This window comes from Hyaena hyaena, unplaced genomic scaffold (assembly GCF_003009895.1).
Source record: "Hyaena hyaena isolate Hyena2069 unplaced genomic scaffold, ASM300989v1 scaffold_190, whole genome shotgun sequence".
Lineage (NCBI taxonomy): Eukaryota > Metazoa > Chordata > Mammalia > Carnivora > Hyaenidae > Hyaena > Hyaena hyaena.
Genome location: NW_024080822.1, coordinates 2,356,533 through 2,372,553, shown reverse-complemented (window position 1 = coordinate 2,372,553; position 16,021 = coordinate 2,356,533). Strand labels below are relative to the sequence as shown.

Sequence of the window (16,021 nt, the reverse complement as noted above, 5' to 3'; positions counted from 1 at the left end):
GATTGTTAACTGACCTTATTTTCAAACGACGGGAGCTGGTGCGAGGGGAGCAGTGGTGAAGCAGGAGTTTAGTTATTATTGGCTTATTTAAATAAAGTAGCTGAACACGTATTTTTAAGGGACATTTTCACAAAAGATGACTTTCTCTTTCGTTAAGCTTTGTTTCCTTGATGTCTTCAGCAATAGAAAATAAGATATAAGTTTGTGCAAACATGTTTCCCAGCCATACCCGGACACAACCAATAGCAACAAGGAAGCTTAAATAAGTGAGTTATATCCCTGTATATGGCAATGTATCTTGACAGACAGGATTCTTTTCTTCACTTGCTAGAGGGCACACATATCAGCCAGGAGCTCAGTTTTGCCATCTGCTAGCTTTATATGGTGAGCACAGAGATGCCAGGAAATACCCAGCGCTGGCAAAGAGAATATGAAACTGGTAGAAGGCAACCCTAAAACTCTTTGTCCCTTTCTAAAAGAAGCACTCCGGGCATTTAAAGTGTCTTTTATAAATGGCATCATGGACATGTTATGTCTAATATTGAGATTAAGTAAACAGAAGTCTACTCAAGTTTAAGGAAGTTTGCTTTTGTATGTGTCCTTCAAGATTATTTTGTATGGACAGTAACTACTAGCAATTCACGATTCACTTGTTTTCTATATTCTTGGCAGAATTCACCTGGGTTTTACTTTTCCACAGTTTACAAAGTATCAGAATTCTACGTTGGTGTATCATGCAGGGATGGCCAAAAAGGGAAAAGACACATATTTTCTACACACAAATATATAGTGATTCTTTTCTATTTTTGCCCCTTTCCAGCTTTGAAAATGCTTGAACGGTGTTATATTTGAACTAGAAAAAAAAGAGTCTTGTATTTCACTTAACTAGCTGGCTTTAATTAGACAACCTCCTGGGATCTGAACCCTAGCGATTTTTGTTGTTGTTAAGAATGGCAGTAAAAGGCTAACCCAGACGCCCCAGGTCACATGACAGAGGGCAGACTGGGGAGACTTCATTCAAATAGCTCAAAGGTACATTTGTTGACTTTTGGCTTTCTAGAGTTTCTAGTTTACAAAATTCTGTTTCCTTGGTATAGGTCGGTTGTCTGAAATGAGACTATAACATGATACACTGAGACAGTACTGCCTTTGGTGGATACACTGAGCAGAAAGTCCATGTAAAGCAATTTGAGTCTGATAATCATTACTTTCTACACGGATGAGAAATAAAAACAACCTTGGAGATTCTTGGCCTGCTGTGGCTCAGAGATGGCCTGACTCAACATTTATAAACACAGCTATACTTGGGGATGTGCTTGGCGAGGCTGAAAAATTGGGAACACGAGTAAGAGTCTTCGCAGACCTGCACCTTCTTTGTAAAGTTTTAAAAGTCTAAATAAGAGCACAACTGTGCATAAAAATTATGACTCCTTATAAGGAACTTCTGGGTTGCTTATATTTTATTTCCTATTTTATGGAAGGGAGACCAGCATTGAGTGTTTTGGATATGTACTTGGATATGCATATCTAAATATGCTTTTGATTTGCAAGTAGATAGACCGTTAGAATTTTAATATGACTTGATTTTCACTAACCACTTACAATGTCTGGTACTTTTCCTTTTGAAAACTAAGAGGCAAGTCTTTGCTGTTTAAGAAAGTTATGTCGTGTGGATAAAAAAAATCGGTCCAGCTTTTCATGTTGTTTCTTGTCCATCATTTATCATGTTAAAAACACACCCAGAGGTTTAGACACAATCCTTTCAGACAGAATCTAGAATGAGAGTCAGGAATCTCCTAATTTGTGTATATACCATGACTCGTGGGTCAATTAAACAAAACCGATGACACCATACCTGTCTGACACTGCACCCCTACATTATTTGCAAAAAAGATTCCAGTTAAACCATTTTGAGTCAGAAACCTTCAAGGAGAAACAAACGACAAAACACCATCACCAGAAACATGCAGTTGTCATATGGCCCTTAGTCACAATCCCTGAACTTTTTCTGTGACTTTAATATGACAATCATCACTTCCAACATAGATTGTTAGGACTTGGTAATTATTCACATTCAGTGTTCCCAGACTCTAGCGCATCTCTAACCCCAGCAACTGCTGTACAGATTGACTCTCTGGCTGGCGATTCTGATACAGATGCTTGCAATAATCAATTCTTAACTCTTCTCTCAGAACGCGCAATCCCCATAGATGAGAAATGCAATCTTAACACTGCTTTTTTTTCCTGATCTCATTCCCATTCCTTTCCTCTATCCGCTATTGTCGTTGCCGCCCCTCCATCCCCCCCAGAGTTTGCATTCCAGGGGAGCACCTCCTGGCAGCACCCCCACCAGGTATGCAGGAGTATGTAGCCTGCGCCCTCTTGCACAGCCCCCCAGTTCACCTGCAGACGTGCTGCCGCCCTCATCCTGGCTCCCAGAGTCTTCCTTCTGCCGGCTAGCACAAACCTTCTCTGCAAGCAGACTGGTCAGCGAGCAGCTGCCTGCCCGGGCTCTCAGTAGCTGCTTCTGCTGCTGCTGAGCTTTGCCAGAAGGGGCTGCCCTGACACACTGAGCAATGCTTTGGCAGAGTTTAAAGCCAAAAAAAAAAAAAAAAAATCCAAACACTTTCACTCAATATCCCCGAGAGCTCACAGCGGGCACAGCTGAAGAGGGACACTAAAATGTGTATTTTTCTTCAGAGTTTTTCCCTTTCCATGACAATAACTCCCTTCGCTGCAATCATCTCACCCCCCAGCTGTCTATTCACAGCTCCCGATCTCCTGAGGTTAACACACATCCATTTCAAGAAACAAATCCCCGGTTTATTTGCAATGCAGCCAAAGAATTCACTTTGTCTTGTTCCTTCTCCATTCTATTGCCGTAAGGCTCCCTGGAAAAGGTAAACCAAAACAAGGTATTCCTTTATTGTTCAACCAAACTCACAATCTTTGTGATTTTCGATTAACATGCAAAACCAGACTCTGTGATTAGCTTCAGTCCGCAGTTCTCTTCCTCTTTCTCTGCCACGTACAACATAATATTCACGAGAACTCCGATGGCGTACAGGGCAATCCTCATTATATAAGACCATAGGAATGCACAAAGCCGTTGACAATCCAGCCTTTGTAGAGCCTGGGCGCAGCCCCGCCTCCACCACACTGGCATTTCCTACCGTTCTAATTGCTGTGGGGATTCCGGATTCGTCCACGGGCCCGATCCCTGGGTAGTGCGGGGCTTTGATGACCGTCACCCTCTTCTCTTCCTCGGAAGATCTGTATAGCGGGATGGAGCTGCCCATGGTGCCGTCCAGGGACTGCGCGTGCTGGGGATAGGTCTCTGTGGAATCTGCAGGGAACGTTTGGTGAAATATAATGTATTTGATGCACAAGCATTCATACATTGACCAGGCCTCTTGTATACTTATGCCAACTGTAATATAGACTATTCCACCGCTATCTCTTTTAACTCATTTACCTTACGTTCGAGCCACTCATTGTTAACATGTAGGCATAAACCTGACGGAACGGTAACAAGATTCTCCTCATTGTCAGAAGAAGGGTAAGGGGAAGAATAGCATTTGTTGAAGGACCGGGCGACTGTATGGCAGCCACTGTGTTAAGACAGTACTTTACATGTATTACCTCACCTTACCCTTCTGGTATGTTGGTGGGGGACCCCATTTAATTAATTTATTTTTATTTGCTTATTATTACTTAAAAATGTTTATGTATTTTGAGAGAGAAATTTTAGAATATGAGCAGGGGAGGGGTAGAGAGAGAGAGAGGGAGAGAGAGAATCCCAAGCAGGCTCCGCACGGTCATTGCAGAGCCTGACACAGGGCTCGAACTCACAGTGAGATCATGACCTGAGCTGAAGTGAAGAGTCAGACACTTAACCAACTGAGCTATGCAGGTGTTCCATGGGGGGCTCTGCTACATAGATGAGGAGGCAGAAACTGAGACATTAATATTATCTTTGTGAAGTTGCCAACTACTATTATTTAAAGGTACTGAAATGTCCTCTTAGAACAAAAGATAGGACTGTTGAGTCTCTAGCAGCAATTTCTTACAAATAAAGTGAAAACAAAAATCACATTACAAAATCTTCACATCTAAACACATACTTAGATGATGTGAAGACTTAGGGGTTAAATACATGATTTTAAATTATTGGTACTGATTTTTATTTAAGTAGCCATGATGGCGAAATATCTTTGCTATTACTTTGAAGCATAAAACCCATGGCTTCCCCCTTGAGTATAAAAATTGCCCCGAGCACGTAAATTATATGAGATTTATCATGTTCCTATCTTCATGCCATCTTTAGTAACTTTTAGTATACTTTCATAAGAAACAGAGAGGACATGTATGTGCTATATATTCCACTTAACTCTTGATTTACAGATATTTATGAAGATCAACAGTATTACCATTCACTTTGTACAATTGATAATATGACATCCTGCTTTTTTACAATAAATCTCAAAATTTATTCTTGGTGAGCAAGAATGATTCTTTGCCATAGTTTGTCTGATCTGGTACTCAGAAAGTTCCCTTTTTATGCGGGTATGGAAAAGCTCTAATGCTTCAGGGTAGCATTACTTGATTACAAGTATGACTCAAGAATGAATATATATGAATATATATGTAATCTATCACAAAAGATATGATTGTATTTTTTATTTGTTTATTTTTTATTTGAGAAAGAAAGTGCAAGCAGAGGAGAGGAACAGAGGGAGAGAGAGAGAATGTGCACATGTGTACATAAGTGGGGCAGGGGCAGAGGGAGAGCCTGATGGGGGGCTCGATCCCATGACCCTGGGATCATGACCAGAGCCAAAACCAAGAGCCGATCTCAACCGACTGAGCCAGCCAGGTGCCTCATATATGACTGTACTATATAGAAAAGTTTATAAGTAAGATTTTAAAAGATTTAACTCATCATTATAAGGATAACTACAGATAGGATTCCTGTAAGCTAAAATCTATGACACTTATAACTGCTATCATTTCATTATGGTTATATTCAATTTAGTTTGCAACAGAAAAGCATTTTTGATACATTGCTAATGAAGAATGAATAAGGGTAGGAATGAAATGGCTTCATGTACTGTTGTATGTAAAAGCGGTATCTTTTCCAAGCACCTCCAAATGTGATATTTGACCCTAATTTCCCATTTAGTTCCAAGAAGTGTCTGAGTCAGGAACCATGATGGTGGTATTTCTATTCAACAAGAAATAAGTTTTGAGGACCTCCTATGTGCAAAGTCCCAGCCTAAGCAAACAGTATTAACTCTGTCTTCACATATGGTTCATAAGAGTCAATTAATTTATAGTTAACTCTTTATTTTATTTTTCTTTTATAGGTCCACTAACTCTCATTTTTGTAGTCTTTTGTCCTCAGCTTAACATAAAGTTTCTCGAAGGCAGGATAGATTTGTATATTCCCCGAACCTGTCTCAGCACTGGCTGATTAGGATTTGTTCAGTGTTTCTATAGGGAATTTCTTTCCATGTAGTGTGGCTTATCTATAAATCTACCCATTGATATGTTCTAATATGAAAGCCTATCTATGGTCAAGTATTTATGTAGTTTGTTTCTTGGGGTGGGAGGGACAAAATTGTGTGCATTAAGACAGTTATGAAGAAAAAGAGTCCAGCTTTAATAATAATTGTTTGAGAAAACATTATGGCTAGAATAATTTGTAGTTTTACTAAAGGAGTGTGATAACGCATAGCTATGTAAAAAATCTAGGTATGGGGGGCCTGGGTGGCTCAGTCAGTTAAGTGTCTGACTCTTGATTTCAGGTCAGATCATGATCTCGTGGTTCATGGCATTGAGCCCCCACGTTGAAATCTGTGCTAACACTGCGGAACCTGCTTGAGATTCTCTCTCTCTGCCCCTCCCCTCTTACGCCCACACCTGCTCACTCTCTCACAAAATAAATTAATAAGCATTTTTTTAAAAATCTAGATATAATGGACTACTGTTATAATACTGCACCATGGAAAGGTCGTTTCAGAGCAATATCTGGGCCCAAGGACATTCTACTTTCTTACATGTAAAAGGACATCATTATAGCATACACAGGTGATCCCCATAAGCACCATTAGAGAAGGCACATGTATAATTAGACTTTTCTTTAATGAGTCTCGGGCTACATGTATATAGAGGTTTTGTTGACCACAGAAGTTGAGTTCCATAATGCACATGCTGAATGTTCCTGGGGATGCTGATGGCATCATGTCTTTTGATAAACAGTGTTGGGGAAGAGGAGGTGCCGCCTGCTATCAAAGAGGAAATGAGAGTGAAAGCCCTGTGCTCTGTTGCTGGTTGGTGGTGGCCATGGGATCAGTCTTAGACTTTCTGAGAGGTGTGCTGCCTGCACTCTTTTCTCCACCTTCCTCCCCTGCTGTCTGGAAGCCTTCCAGTCACTCAGCATCATGGGACCTTTCTCAGCTTGAATTGGGATAATGGTTTGATTTGGTTTGGTTTTTGGTGTTTTGGGGTTTTTTACACTTTTAAAAACTCAGGGGGCTCCTTGGTGGCTCAGTCATGAGATCTGAGACTTCGGCTCAGGTCATGATCTCACGGTTCATGGGTTCGAGCCCTACGTCGGGCTCTGTGCTGACAGCTAGCTCAGAGCCTGGAGCCTGTTTCAGATTCTGTGTCTCCCTCTGTCTCTGACCCTCCCCTGTTCACGCTCTCTCTCTCTCTCTCAGAAATAAATAAAACGTTAAAAAAAATTTTAAATCCCTCAGAAGTACGCATGTTATTTTCTAAACAGTCCTAATATATTTGCCACAGAAAAATGTTTGTCATTGTATAGTAGAAGTTCTTATCCAGAAGGCTTCAAAAAACTCACAAGGACCATGAAATTATATGCTTAAAAGTTTTTATGAATGTTCAAATGTGCATTTTTTTTTTTCTGGAGGAGAGCTCTCTCTTTCATCTAATTCCTAATCCTCAAAGGATTAAGAAGTGTCTCTATAGAAAATTCAGGGATCACCATTTAATGGAACTCCTCTCCCTGACTAACAGTCTTCTGGTCTCAGTTCGAAGAGTGGTTTGCTACTTTGTGAGGGGGTAGTTTACTATTTACTGCTTTGTGAGGCAGCTGTCCCCATATTAGACTGTTTTAACTGTTAAATAATTCTTCTGAATATATGCCAAGAGAATTTTCTACAGCAAAAGCTTTTCCACAAAAGAACAGGCTGTTTTGAACATGGATGGCATTTGCCATCTGTGGAAATGTGCTACATGAATGTTCTGGTGGTGAGAACTCTCCTGCCTAACTGTCCTCCCTCTTTCTGCCTCAAACTCCAAACACTTAATAGCCTTCTGCTCACTCAGATATAGATGCAGTCAGTGTCTTGGGAATAGTCGAATGTCTATTCTCTCCAGTGTTGACTCCGCTGCTCTTAATTCCTCCCCTAGCATAGGGTCATTAAATAGTGGAGTGTTGAATGTCCCACTCTTTTGAAAAAATTACTCTGATGTTTTTCTCATGTGGTTTCTACTTGTTATATGAAATTGTCATGAAAATCGTGACTGTCAAAAGACTTACCAAGTGACCGGCCATGCTGCATGATAATGCTTGAATTGAGCGAGCCTGGGAGAGAGTAAGCTGAAGGGGAGAACGGCCTTTGATAGTAACTCATTGGGCTCACAGCACCTCCTGAGTTTCCATTCACTGTTATCTGGCTCTGAGAAGAGACCAAAGACATCCTGTTATAGCACATGGTCCTCTGTAAACATCATTCCTGTAGATGACAATAAAAGACTGGTGCTCATATGACAGCAATCAGCTGGCAAATGTTTATTTACTTTGAAAACTGATGTCTACAGAGAGAGGTCACTTTTTTTAAGTGTCTTTTCTATCTTCCATTATTTCTGAAACCACTCTCTCCTATGTCAGAGGGCACAGGAGGTAATTAGGAAGAGTAGAAGCAGCTGACCGGTGGGCATGCCACTCTGCCAACAGAGATGCCAAAAGTATCAGTGGGAGTCAGTGTAAAATAAACATGGAGAGTGAATTTGCTTTTCAAGTCATAATGAGTGGTCAGAACACTGTCCCACTGCTCTGTTGGAGGGACTTGAAATGAACGTTCTTTATCGTGAAGAAGGGATTGGTTCTCAGACATAGGGCTGTCCTCTAGTGAATGCGTGTTTCCAGGCAAAGTGAGTAAGGTAAAGAACACAACTGTTTGGATTTACGTATCATGAAGCAATCTCTTCTATTCTAAAAGAATCAATCTTTTCTGGCAAAGCATCAGAAAGACACGATAAACCACTGGCTTCTCCCTATTCCAATCTCATTTAGCACTCTATGGGCCTCTTTTTGGTTTCTTAATATTTTATTGTTTTGATTGATTTATGTCTGAGCATATTATATCCCCAGTGACAGCTTGAGATATTTTTGGAGATAGTCCATTTATGTGCTTCTCTCGTATTTTTTTATAATGCTCAACCTGGTGCTAAGAACATAGTAGATATTCAATAGATACACATTCTAATTGAATTGGATCAACTTAGTTCCCCGAGGTTGAGCTCACCACTATTAAGGATGCTTTTCTAGCCACAACACAGCACTGAGCATGGTGGAGATTACATAATGCATGCAAATGAGACAAAACGTTAGTAAGAGCATTTAGTTAAAATACCTTACAGCTGAATACACACAAACACACATATGCACACGGATAAAGAACCATCATTTGTGAACTTTTTCTACTGATCTGAAAACAGATTAAACTTCTACAATGCAGGCCTGAAATGTAGGTCATCAATTAATTACATACATATTTCCTGGATTTTTCATTTTAAAGCTCATGGTTTGAAATGACCAGGAGTTAACTTAATTTCATATTTTTATAGCCATACCACATATGCCCTAGGGTCAATAAATATTCCATTACAGTGATTATGCTTACTGATTAAGTATTTCTCTAAGCTGTGACAGAAGCCACTCTCCTATCATAAGCCACCATATCTTATAGGTCTTCTACCTGAAGAGTACTGAGCATTCAAATGATGTGAGGCACTAGCTTACCCAAATGCTTCAGAGCCTGTCTATAACTTTGATGAATTACTTGAGAATATTTTTGCCACCTTGCCTAAATTGGTTTGGTTGCTCTTTGTAAATTTAATTATAGTACTGCTTTATAATGTGTTACAATGAGTGTCACAAGCAGAATTCTTATTAAAACCCGTCATGTTACTTTGTTACTGAACTTAGAAAATTTGTCTTGAACCCTATTTTGATAGTTTCAGTAATATTAACTATGGGTTAAAAAAATAAATATTGCACATAGACTTCATCTCTCATAGTGTTAAACCAACTAGGATTTTACTAACGAAATAACACCATTAGGATTTTAGAAAATACTTTATTGTTATAGTGGAATTATTATTAGGAAAATCATCTCCTTGTGCAACCCATGTGCAGTTTGAATTGCAGCTTGAAATTAAGTTCAGTTACAGTTAGCTCTGATTGTGCCTGTAAGACTATATGTATGTTTGCCTTTCAGGCTCCTGAAGAGCCTTAAGTACAGCAAGTTGAATTGGTTAGTACATACACTGATATGCTATCATTGTTTTGTATTTTTGGTTAAAGGCCCTACTATTCCTTGAAGTTTTAAATGAAGAACTATTGAATACATAGTAGGACATAGTGAAGCCCAGGACTATTGGGCTCCAGGCTGTAGTGGCAAGTGGGGTGTTGACCCTGCAAAGTGAGGGTTTTTTTCTGTGGCCAGTGACAAATGGGAACATTTCATGACAAAGTTTCATACCGAGCCATTCATGGCTAAGTTTTATACCCAGCCATTGAATGAATACTAAACCCCATCTAAAGTATTGTTAAGTATTTAAGAAAAATACTAAAAGGTGTCTTTTGTCTTCTATAATTGCAGTGTCTTGAAAAACATATGACTTGTAATATTTCTCCATGCATGAAATTTTCAGGTTTATAACATTGACACGACATAAGAATTATGTAGCACAATTAAAATTTTGTTTATAATGGTGCTTATTTCAAGCTTCATTATTAAATAAATGTTAGAAAAAAATCCTCCCCTTTTGTTTGCCTAAAGTTAGATATTTTTCAAATTGAAGCCATTGCCTGTACGTTAGATGTGATTGATAATTTGTGCATTAGGAGCACCTGGGTGGCTCAGTTGGTTAAGAGTCCAACTCTCAGTTTCAGTTCAGGTCGTGATCTCACAGTTTGTGGGTTTGAGCCCCATGTCTGGCTCTATGCTGGCAGTGCAGAGCCTGCTTGTGATTCTCTCTCTCCCTCTCTCTCTGCCCCTCCCCTGCTGGCACACTCGTGCTCTCTCTCTATCAAAATAAATAAACTTAAAAACAAAAAAAGAAAATCTGTGCCTTAAAATTTCAAAGCGTTTTAGTTATTCATAAATCATTTGGTAGGGACTTGTTATATAGACATATTTAAATTATATCATTTGTAAGGGGAGTATTTATATATGGCTATAAATGAAAGATGAATTATTGATATATAAAACAGTAAATGAATTCATAAATTTCTATGCCAGAATGGCTCAAATAATTCCAAAATATCAGAAGGCTAAATTTCTGCAGTGTAGAGTAAGAATATTTACATCATTCACCCCTGTAAGACAGATAGGTCCAAAAGAGGTAGCTGTTTGTGAAAGAGAAGCAAGAATTAGCATCATGCAGTCAGCAATTATGTATGTGAGAAACAAGAGTATATGAACTATTCACACAGGACAATTTCATATGAATCACAGAGATAAACTGTTATCCACAAGGATTTAATACTGGGTTAAAGTTTTGGAAAAAATGTTAGACTTTTGCTATAACTTAGTCATAATTTATGTATACCTATCTAAATTTCTGAGTTAATTTATTTTTTTGGAGATAACTACTTATCAAGGCAAATCACTGTATAACTCATTAGCTAGAGCAACACAGTGTAAATATAAATGACTCTGAAATGAATTAGAATAGGGACGCCCGGGTGGCTCAGTGGGTTAAGCGTCTGACTTCCGCTAGGGTCATGATCTCACTGTTCGTTAGTTTGAGCTCCGCCTCGGGCTCTGTGCCGCCAGCTCAGAGCCTGGAGCCTGCTTTGGATTCTGTGTCTCCCTCTCTCTCTCTCTGCCCCCCCCACCCCACCCCACCCCATGCTCTGCCTCTCTCAAAAATAAACATTAAGAAATTTAAAAAAGTGAATCAGAATGCAGTTTACTTTTTCAGCTGAAACTAAGCTTATGAGGATGACTGTAAAGGATTTTCTGGACAGACTGTGTGGAATCAGTTTAGATATAATTTACACCTATGTGAATAAAAACGCTTGGCAGCAAAATGAGATGGTGGACAAGAAATCAGTCAGTCCTTGTGTCTGGCCTGCCGAGATTTGTTTAAAAAGTGATGGAGGAGGGGCATATGCGTGGCTCAGTCCGTTAAGCGTCTGACTTCGGCTCAGGTCATGATCTCACGGTTCGTGGGTTTGAGCCCCGCGTCGGGCTCTATGCTGACAGCTAACTCAGAGCCTGGAGCTGCTTCAGATTCTGTATCTCCTTCTCTCTCTGACCCTCCCCTACTCACGCTGTCTCTCTCGCACACACAAATGAATAAAAAACATTAAAAAATTTTAAAAAAAAAGAAATTGGTTTAAAACAATTTTTTTTTAAAAAAGGGCTGCCTGGGTGGCTCAGTCAATTGAGCGTCCGACTTCGGCTCAGGTCATGATCTCATGGTTTGTGGGTTCGAGCCCTACATCGAGCTCTGTGCCGACAGCTTGGAGCTCAGAACCTGGAGCTGCTTCAGATTCTGTGTCTCCCTCTGTCTCTGACCCTCCCCTGATCATGTTGTCTCTCTCTCTCTCTCAGAAATAAATAAAACATTAAAATATTTTGTTTTAAAGTGCTGGAGGCATAGGAAGGAGGAATAATGAGTGCATGGCCACATGGTGGTGCAATCTGTCACCGATGACCTCTGACCCATGATTGGGAAGGTGTTTCAGAGTCAGCTTCCCCAGCTCATGTGGGGTGGCTGGGGAGAACTCACCAGAAGAGCAAGACAAGTCAGTAGTGAGAGTCTGTGATGTGGCTGTGGTCAGGGAGGACCGGAGCAAGGAGAAGAGATTTGTGAAAAGCAGTGTGAAAGGGTCGGGGGAAGAGGGGATCTGTGCAGGTGTGAAGGCCCCACATCAGCAGGTGGTGACAGTCAGGGAGGCTAGGCTGGAGCCACCGTCAGGTAAGACGTGGTTCAGTTATACAGCACCCCAGAAAGAAGGCATGAAGACAGGCTTCTTGTGTGGTGTGTCTGGGAGCCTGTGAAGTATTTACCTCTGGCACATTGTCAGCTAAGTTCTGGTTTCCAGGCTGAGTATGAGGTGAAAATAACAAGAGATATAAATTAGTCGGTTAATAAAAACATCGCTTTTTGCAATGTGGCAGAGAAGGCTTTATTCAGCTTTATCATCAGCTGTGTTTGCAAGCCCTTTTAAGAAATATATTCAAAGGATTAGTTACTAGCATACAGTACAGAGCAGGCATGAAAAAGTGAAGAAAATAAATCTAGCAAATGTTTTTGGAAAAAAGACCTGTTTTCACATAGCACTGCATTGTAATTTGGGGTGGGGGATTGAGAGTCTTGGCACCATAGAATTTTTCCCTCAGAAGTTTTGTGTTTTGTCCCTGTCACAGCAAAATAATATCAGGTTGTCTATTGGCCAGCAGAATTCCCTTCTCTTCAATTGAAGAAAAATCTTATAGCAGGGGCACCTGGGTGGCTCAGTCGGTTAAGTGTCCAACTTCGGCTCAGGTCATGATCTCGCAGTTCATGAGTTTGAGCCTCACGTTGGGCTCTGTGCTGACGGCTCGAAACCTGGAGCCTGCTTTGGATTCCGTGTCTCCCTCTATCTCCGCCCCTCCCTGCTCACATTCTGTCTCTCTCTCCCTCAAAAATAAATAAACATTAAGAAAAGAAAAAAAAGCTAAATCTTATAGATTTCTCCCTACTGCCTCCCACCTGGAAATTGTCCCCCAAATATAAAACAGGTTACCCCATTTTTTCCCCTGATTTACAGATGTAAAGAATGATGGAACTAAAAACCAATGAGGTAAAAAGGATATTTTGATTTCACTATAAAATACGAAAAGAATTGCACTTTAAAATATCCTAATTGTGCAGTTAGAGGTAGCTGTTTGGGAAAATGAAGTGAAGACAAAAACCAGCCCCTGATGATGGTTAGGAGGTATCTTAGTTGGTTAGAGCTACTGTTGGTTTTAAGTCTTAGGTAAAGGAGAAAGAAACAGGAGAAAAAGAAGGTTTAATGCCTCCAAGGCTATGTAACCCAGGAGGCTAAAAAACGTGGTGGAGAGGCTGTCTGTAAAAGGAAGAGAGTGGATGGCCCATTATAGGTTTTATACCTATCCCTTCTGACCACCGTGATGTCTATCCACACATGTCAAATGTGTTGATAAGCATCAGCTTCATCCTGAGTAAATGAAACTCTGAAGCAAAACAATTTTTTTTCTTAATTCTTCCTTTCCTCCTTCAGAATAGGTTTTTTTTTTTTTTTTTTGAGTGTTTGGTGTGGTGCCAGTTGTAAGATAGGTCCATAGCAGAAGTATTATAGGACATTAATACCAGGGTGGGGAATGAATTAAAGAAACCTGTATTAACTTAGAAATCTTAGGTGGTACTATTTGGTGTTCTTGGCCAGACAGCACTTTCCTAACAGTTGATGTCATACAAGCTGTTTATCTCAAAAAGTCATAAATTATTTTTTTCCCTTAGACTTTTAAACAGATGCTTCTAAAACAAATACATAAAAAGCTTTCTCTTAGTCACAGATAGCTTAAAAAATGTGACGAAGACTATTGATTCTTCTCTTTGGAAAAGTGTACGAATCCATCCATACATAAAATTCTGCATAAACTTTAAGGGATTGTGGATACCATAATCTAACAATCTAATAATTGTCAGATTGACAAGTTAAGAAATTCCAACCCTGGATAAAAAGACATGCTTCCTTATCCTATTTTTATTTAATAAGATTGTTGTTTAAACACACTTATTTTGAAAGTGATAGTTTTTTACTGTCGACAGGTTTTTAAAAATGTTTTATTTATTTTTGAGAGAGCACAAGTGGTGTAAAGGCAGAGAAAGGGGGACAGAGGATCTGAAATTGGCTCTGCGTCGACAACAGAAAGCCTGATGTGGGGCTTGAACTTATGACCTGCAAGATCATGACCTGAGCCGAAGTTGGACGCTCAACTGACTGAGCCACCCAGATGCCCCGTTACTATACACAGTTTTAAAGTCTCTAGAATGAACTGACAGAATATTCAAGTTAAATCTTAACTTGAATCTTAAATCTTCAAGTTAGCCAGAATTTAAAATATTCTCATAGTAAAGAATTTTGTTAAAAGTCTGAATGCAATTCAATACAAGTCTATCTTGGGTGAGCACAATGTCCATGGAATTTCTTATAATAATATAGTTTCACTAAGGAGCTTTCCACATAACATGAATCTCTTTAGTGTTACTTAAGCTAAGTGAAAATTCTGTTAAATAATATAAATCATGCCATAGGATTTGAGTTATCTGCTCAAAGGAGTTTTTTGCCCTTCAAAATAAAAAGGAAAAGCTAATGACTGTAACCCTCCTTGGATTGGCTTACCTGTATGTATCCTTTTGGACGTGATACAAGTCAAAAGCTAAAGCAGATTCTAAAACACTATTGTCATGGGTAATATGATCAATTTGATTGTATATCATTGTGTCTAGGAATGGTCTTTATCCATTCATTCGTTCTTCCAAGTGCATGTCACTCTGAATTTCTCTCCCTCCCTCCTGATATGCTCACAATTTTGAGTCCTAATGCATGTGTGTGTAACAGATGGAATGCCTCGTGGTGAGTCTTTCCACATTTAAATTGCTATAGATAAAACTAAAAAAATCGTCTATAGGTCACTCACACAAAAGCTTTGAAATCGCTTGCCATGAAGATGTAAATTACATCTTAGACTAATTTTTTTGCCTGACCCTGATCTCCTCGTTGATGAGCTACCCTCTTAGACATGGCAGAAGAGAAAATCACGTACTACATGTTTGTCTGAGGAAAATGTGATAAGCGAAGAGGCAAGAGCCTGAAAAGGGATGAGGAAGTGTGTTGTCAGTCTGGCTACTTACAGTAGGAAGAACTAACTTAAAACAAGAGGACTTTTTTTTCTGACTGAATTTCGTGGCAGACAGACAGGTGACTGCAGAAAATCATTATAGTTGTTTTGTGTCTCCATCTTCTAAGACATGTAAGGTTAAGGTGTTTGGCTATAGGCCAATGGTCACTGACTTTTGTGGGTACAAGTTCCTTTTCCCTTTCTCCAGCTGTTGAGCTGGGAGGGAGGGGGGAGCTAGAGACACCAGTTTTCTGTTGCAGAGGAAAGGGATGCCACTTAAACCCCAAGATACTTAATATTGTAAGAGAGAAGAGCATTGAACATCTTGGTCTGCATGAATTCAACCCAGAATGCTAAGGTGAAGTTGTGGATGAAAGAGATCACTAACTCTAGGTGGGACCTCTTAAGGAATTAAGGAACAAGGAGACTCAGGAAGGGTGAGTTTCAGCAGTCGAAAAAGTGTATGGTTGTGCATAGGCCTTGCCAACCCAAGTGCCTGCTGAGGGCCAGGAATCTACCCAGAATGTGCAGATCAGGCTTGGCGTTAGATAAGAAGGAAGAGTCAGGACCACAGTAGGATGGAGAAGGTATGTTCCTTCTAAAGGTGGCCAAATTAGAAATAAAACATATCTATACTCACAAGCCTGTGGGCCATCAGTTTGCTGACTCAGCAGATATAGAAGCTCGAGGTGAGAAAAAGGTCTTGGATGTGGGCTTGGTATAAAGCTGGTGTGCAGAGAAAGGGAGTGTAGTCTGGCAACACCAGGCCTCTGGTGACATGAGTGAGATCCTTATCTCAGGTGCAGAATTTAATAGAGTGACAAAAATTCAGTAACTGGGGGGAA

The 16,021-nt window shown here is 39.9% G+C and overlaps 1 protein-coding gene across 4 annotated transcripts in view; it reads right to left on the bottom strand.

Annotated features, from left to right (window-relative positions):
• The window catches only part of SORBS2 (sorbin and SH3 domain containing 2), a 184,981-nt gene that overhangs the window by 65,386 nt on the left and 103,574 nt on the right, over positions 1-16,021 (bottom strand). For all 4 annotated transcript variants that reach the window (XM_039241200.1, XM_039241202.1, XM_039241203.1 and 1 more), the window contains 2 exons: positions 7,568-7,706; positions 3,174-3,346 (listed from right to left, as the gene is read on the bottom strand). In XM_039241200.1, coding sequence (XP_039097131.1) covers positions 3,174-3,346; positions 7,568-7,706 — 312 coding nt within the window. The remainder of the gene's footprint in view (positions 1-3,173; positions 3,347-7,567; positions 7,707-16,021) is intronic.